This window comes from Meriones unguiculatus, chromosome 11 (assembly GCF_030254825.1).
Source record: "Meriones unguiculatus strain TT.TT164.6M chromosome 11, Bangor_MerUng_6.1, whole genome shotgun sequence".
NCBI classification, from domain to species: domain Eukaryota; kingdom Metazoa; phylum Chordata; class Mammalia; order Rodentia; family Muridae; genus Meriones; species Meriones unguiculatus.
Window position 1 is genome coordinate 16,651,921 of NC_083359.1, and position 6,555 is coordinate 16,658,475.

The 6,555-nt window shown below is 47.8% G+C and overlaps 1 protein-coding gene across 1 annotated transcript; it reads left to right on the plus strand.

Moving 5' to 3' along the window:
* Positions 1-450: 450 nt before the first annotated feature.
* On the plus strand, positions 451-2,175 carry LOC110561719 (interleukin-3-like). The gene is made up of 4 exons (XM_021658243.1): positions 451-627; positions 1,657-1,752; positions 1,877-1,918; positions 2,038-2,175. The coding sequence occupies exons 1-4, from the start codon at positions 451-453 to the stop codon at positions 2,173-2,175; spliced, it is 453 nt and encodes a 150-aa protein (XP_021513918.1).
* The last annotated feature ends 4,380 nt before the right edge of the window (positions 2,176-6,555 follow it).

Below are 6,555 nucleotides of genomic sequence, written 5' to 3' on the forward strand. Positions count from 1 at the left end.
TCTAGCCCACACATGGATGCCTGACCATGTGTCAGAATGCCCACCAAGGTCAAGGCTGCTCCAGTGACCCTAGTGACCACCTCCACCAGGTAGGGTGTACAGTAAGGGTCAGGTTTGTACAAAGGATGCGAGGATGTGATTCCATTGCACAGAAGGCCTGAGCTGGCTCAGAGCCAAGCTACTCCCACCACCTGTTTCCACTCCATCCATCTCTATGACAAAGGAAGAAGATGGCCTTTGAATGAGCAGCCTTGCTTCTCATGATGTCAAGTACTAGAAAGTGATGAATAAGCCTGTGGTTTGCTATGGAGGTGAGATAAAGCTCCTTCCGATGCTTGCTCCTCTCACCACCCCCCCCGCCCCGCCCCTCTCGACAAGTTTGGAGCACATATAAGGTGGAGGCTACTGTGGCCTCCCAGAACCCCTTGAAGGAAGGACTAGGACGAGACAATGGTTCTTGCCAGCTCTACCACCCGTGTCCTCTCCACGCTGCTCCTGCTCCTGATGCTGCTCCACCAAGGACTCCAAGCTTCAGTCAGGAGCTCAACTACCTACCACTCATCCTCAGGCACAACCAGCGCATTGAATTGCAAATTTATTGCCAAGGAGATCAGAGGAAGGCTTTCAGTGAGTAGCAGGTTGAGGTTGGCCTGGTGCAGGCTGGCCCCAACAGGTGCCTCAGGCCAACAAACTTCATGGTTCTTTCTCCTCGTGTCCCAGCAGGTATCCACAATCACTCATGGCGATTACAGTCAAATACTGAAGGTAAGAGCTTCACTTTGGGGCATTCTTGGGTCCCCTCTGTCTCCTGCCTGGGTGACCTCAGCCGTGTCACTCCACCCTGCCTTGCTTCAGTTTTTGCATTTATCTCAGTGGGGTTAAGAAACTCATCAAATGACTCCCCAGGCCTCACACTTGGCATGCCACAGCCTTGGCTGCAATAATGAAAGTTACAGTTTAGGATATACAATGAAAAGACAGCTGTGGGTGACCCGTGCCATAGGCCTCTGGCTCCACTTTCAGTGGGGAAGCCATGGACTGGCAAATGAGTTGCCCTCCGTGACTGTCTTTTGCTTTTCCTCCTCCTTAAAAAAAAAAAAAAAAAAAAAAAGAGTTTGTCTTTTTTTCTTGCACCAGCTCCAGACATGACCATTTGCAGTTATTTTCCTAATTCCAGTTAGATGCAATGGTTCTGTCTCATCTTTTTTTTTTTCCCAATTTTGCTGGATGTCTACATTTCCCCTCCCTAGGAATATGCTGGGGTCCATAAAGATTTTCTTCTAGGTATCCAGAAATGCTTAGTTAGGTTGAAGCATTAACCTTTGTATCTGGCATCTTGGGCATAAGTACTTCCCTTGGCCAAGCCTCTGCCTTTTTTAGGGCTTCTCTGGGGAGATGTGTTTTACTCATATATAGACAGGTCTGCCCAGGCCCTTCACACAGCCCACAGGCTGCCAGGGGTTAGGACTTAGTGCTAGGGAGAGAGAAGCAGGTCCTTGCCAGGAGTATGCACTTGCTTTTAGGTGTAGGGTAAGGAAGGGACCAGGAATGAGGCTGTTCAAAGAAACCTCTAACAGTGGGCTCAGATCCTCAGCTATCACACTCCTCAGCTCTGACCTCCCCAGCTCTTACATGGAGGATTCTTTGCCCTCTTAGGATAAGACCTTGCAGAGAGCAAACCTGCATGAATTCCTGAAAAAGCAACAGGAGCTGGATCCTAAGGACGACATTGGTATCAAAAGCAATCTTCAGGTGTGTGAAGCTGCTGAGTGTTTCCGGGATCGCCACCTTCCCCTTTCCCAGCATTTAGTGGGGAGGAAAGTAGGACCTTCTCTTTTTAAGAGGGGTCTGACTGTGTCTTGGTGTCTCTCCACAGAAGCTTGAGTGTTGCCTGCCTGCAGCTGAGGGTACTTCTGAGGTAAGCCGTGCTTCCCTCCAAAAGCCTTACAGGTGATGTCCCTACCCACCACCTTAGAGCTTGCTATGGCCCCCGGCAACCTGCCTGTCCCTAATACCATCTTTTCCTGTTTGTCACAGAAGTCAGGCATCTTCATTGGCAATCTGACTGACTTTAAGCAGAAACTGAAGTTCTTTGTGAGCAATCTGGAGCCACTATCAAACCCTAGACCATCTCATTCAACATCTTCACCCACCACGGAGTGTGAAAACAGCTGAGCGACTAGAGGCTGAACATCTCTCATGGTCCATGTCCCTATGGCATCAAATGTATTATCCATCAATTTATCTACTTTCTGGAAATGTCCTTTGGCGTTACCTAATTATGTTCCTATTTTATTCTATTGAGGTTATTTATTTATTTATGTATTTATATATTTATTTATTTATTCTTTCTGCAATGTGAAGTATATCTGTTCTAGCTGAGGAGTGGTTTCTCCCTGTTTTGAAAAATAGATCCAAGGCATGTGCATTTGTTCCGTGTATTTTAAACAGGCTTCTAAGCCCTTGTGGAAATAAATAAATAACTTTGAACAAACTGGTTTTGTTTTGTCCGGTGTCTTAATTTGGTGTCATCTCTGTGACAGTCCTAAGTGGTGCTTGTGGGCCAGGATATTTGGGTGCAGGGGAGAGGCTACCCATCCTTCTCCCACCACCCTCCCTACCGTCCCCTGCGCAGAGGAGTGACGTCACAAGCGGCCACACAGCAGGGAACAAGTACCAGTTCTTGGTCTGGACATTTAACCAGTGCTGTTTAATTTATGCCTCACTCCAAACCAGAGTGTGTGAGCTCCGTTTAACGGTGGGTGGGTGGGGGGTGGGGTGGGTATGGAGGTCCAGTGTGGCAAAGCAACGCCAAGTAAACGCAGCTTCTAAGCATTGCCCATTTCCAGGACTTAATTCAGGCTTGGCTCCTCGGGACCGTGCTGCCAAGTACTGAAATCTGGCGGAATGCCTCCCCTAGTGGTCACGCTTAAAACTGCAGCACCATTCATTCGCCCAGCCCTCTTTGCGGAGTCAGGTTCCCCCAGCCCTCTCACTCCTTCCAGAAGCTTCCATGCCCGCCTGCGCTTCCAGCTTCTCCCGGTTGATTTAGTTTCCCTACCTCCTACCTGACTCCACACTGACCCTGGGATACAGGAGCCGAATTGAGCTTCAAAAATGCATCTTGATCTCAAATCTTTGGGGTTTTTAGGGGCTCGTCCACAGACCGTATCCCAAGGCTGTCAGGTGGAGCCCACCTTCACCTCTGTCCTGTGTTTCTCCGTGCTTACCAACCTCATCACGGCTCCCGCAGACAGAAGTACTGTGGCTTCCCAGACTTTCCCTCTACCACTCTCCCTACGTCCAGACCTTCGCCCGCCTTCAGCTGGTCCTACTGTAGGACCACCACTGCCCACCCTCTGGATTGTCCAAGACGACCCACGACAGGGCTCTTCTCTGAAAGGGAAGGGTAGACAGGGACCCACAAGAAGGGCTGGTTTCAGAAGTCAGCCTGAATGGTGGACTAGGACAGCACGGAAGTGGGAAGCAGTTTACCTCGATCCTGTGAGCCTCCCTGTCTGGTTCCCTAAACCCTTCCTAGCGAGTTCTCCAGCCCAGGAGCTGGGAGGTGGGGGCGGGGCATGGGCCTACTTCCTCTGATACCTGGGGAGTAGGCAGTAGCCACCCTGATTCCCCAAAGGCAGCTTTGGGTACTGTCATCAGTTCCTGGGGGCTCATTCCTCTTTGTTTTTCCTTTCCATCTTTATTTTTTTTAAGTTCCAAGTGAGGAACAGCCCAATTGCCTGAAGATGTAGGAGGAAGTGGGCAACTTATCTGCTACTAGCTCAGAAATGTGTTCTTCTACATACTCCTGCAAATATGCTTTTAAATTACACCCCCCCCCCCCCCAATCTCTCCTCTCCCTGCCTTCTCCTCCTCACACTGACTCACCTGAAGGCCTCTGGGTGCTCAGAGGGCAAAGAAGTGAGGCATTACTGCAGTTCTTGAAATGACCATTAGAGGGAGGTATGCCCCTAGTCTTCGGGTGTACCTAGGTGCTGTGGGGGAAGACTCCTCTGCCATGTTCAGTTAACTTGGGATCTAGCCTGGATTCTTCAATCTCCTGAGTGTCCACGTCCCTCCATCCACTTGTCTGCACTCATGAATTTTTGTGTCCTATCTAGTGTGTCCTATTTTTTGTGTCCTATTCTAGTCCTATCTGAGACGGCGTCTGTGCTCTACCCCATGTTCCTATGATGAGTTATAGCTTTACATCAGCCTCACTTTCCTCTGTGGTCCAGCTACCTGTCCTGCTGCCCTGTCCAGCCTTCCTTCCCCAACGACTAGCCCACATAGGGCCCAGAGTCAGTGGTGAGCCGAGACCAGACTATACCGGCTCATGGAGCCAATGGCTGAATGTTTAAAGAGAAATTCCAGAACTTCTGGGCAAGGTGTCAGATTAGACGCTGCATGTTTGTGCACAGATGAAAACCAGATCAAAACCACAATAGATCTATTCATATGTAAAAGGAAATAGTTCTAAAGAAAACAGAAATAAGCCGAGATGGGAGTTTCTCCACGAAGAAGGAGCCGAGTCACTGGTATCAACCACAGCTCTGCTCCTGCGGGCCAACTGCAAACTGAGTATAGGCGGATGCCAGACAGAGGGAGTCCAGGCTCTGGAGACACAACCAGAGGCTGGACAGGGCGTGCACATATCCTGGTTGGTGCAACTCTGAGACAAGAGGCTGAAGACAAAGGGATACTGAGGGATACTGCCAGAGAAGACAACCATCCTGCCTGCCACCGTGGAGTTTGCTGTGGGACCTGGTTCAGTGCCCTGATGGCGCACAAAGGTAAGCTCGTGTGTGCAGGCCTCACATCCCAGAGCCTGCCATCCAAGGCCGAGTCCTGAAAACACCACAGGCAAGGCTGTAGCTTGCAGCAGGAGGCCTCAGAGCACAGAACGCTGGCAGAGGGGACTTCAGCGGTGAAGATAGTTCTCTTGTGGAAGGAGACTTTGACTTACCTTGTTTGAACCGCTGACACTAGCAGCCCCCTCCCCACGTGTGGAGACTGATATGCCCACAGAACTTTTTTCTGCTCCTTAAAACTCAAACTTGTGTCTTTTCCTCTCACTCTAAACTTACTGTCTCTTTCCTCCTTTCTCCATTTCTTCCCCATTTCACCAGTTCCATATTGATACAGTCAGCTCTAAATAATAATAATAATAATAATAATAATAATAATAAACCACACTTGCCCCAAACACAATAATGTTGTGTCTAAAGCTTATCAGGGACACGTCCAAAGTACACAAATATCTTCTGCAAGCCAACGCCAGGGCAGCTGCTAAATCACGTATGGTACTGCAGTTGCCTCCCGCCTTAGTAACAGCGGTGTAGATGACTCACCAGGAAGCCTCACATAAAATGGAGCAAACAAACAAGAGGCGTAGGGAAAACAGGAAACAATAAAAAACGAAGGACGAACCTTCCCTAATAGATGCCTAAGGCACAACAAAGAACCACAAAAACTCTGAGACACAACCCTCTACAGTGTGCTCGCTAGCTCACAGCTCCTCAACCTAAATAAAAATGAAGTGGCTGAAGTGCTAGAAGATCAGAGTCCAACCTCACAAAGCGTAATTAACCATACAAAGCCTCCCAGCTCCTGCCACCCAAAGCAATAAAGAAATCAAGTAAGGATCGAAACAAACAAACAAACAAACAAAACAGTCAGTACCTTGGGAGAGAAATTCAAAATCACGGAGAAAAAAAATAGCAGCAAAGAAATAGAAATACTACAAAAGAACCAAACAGAAAGTTTTAAAAATGAAAGGATGGATAAATCAAATTTAAAAAGACAGTGGGTAGACTGTTGAGATGTCTCGGTAAGCACAGGCAATTGTGTGCTGAACCAACACTCCAAGTTTGATCCCTGGAACCCACTCACAAGATGACAGGAGATAACCAAATCCCCAAGAGGTGTTCTCTGACTTCCTTACTTGCACTGTGGCACTCATGTACTGGCACTCATACAACACGCATGCATGTGCGTGCGCACGCACACACACACACACACACACATTTTATTAAAAAAAAATCACAGTGTGTAGTGTCAGTAACGGAAAAGAGCAAGCTGAAGACTGAGTTTCAGGGAGGAAGAACAAAGTCATGTTATACATCCACAAAGACAAAAATGAACAAACATGACCAAAACTTCCAAGAACTTCGGTGTACACATTTAAGAGATCAAAGATGGAAGTAGCAACAAAGAGCCTCTCAATAACGAAAGGGCCAGAACTTCTAGGGTCACTGTCAAATTCTACCAGACCATGGAAGAAGGAGTAACCCCAGCGTTCTACAAACTGTTCCTAAGAGAGAAAGGGAACAGCATTACAAAATTCATTACAAACCCAGTATTACAGATAAGACAGATAAGGACACAACAAACATTAAAACGATAAGCTAATTTCCTCAGTGAACACACACACACACACACACACACACACACACACACACACTACCAATAAAACATTTGCAAACTGAGTTCAAAAACACATTGAGAAGGTCATACATTATGACCAGATCAGTTTCACACCACAAATGCAAT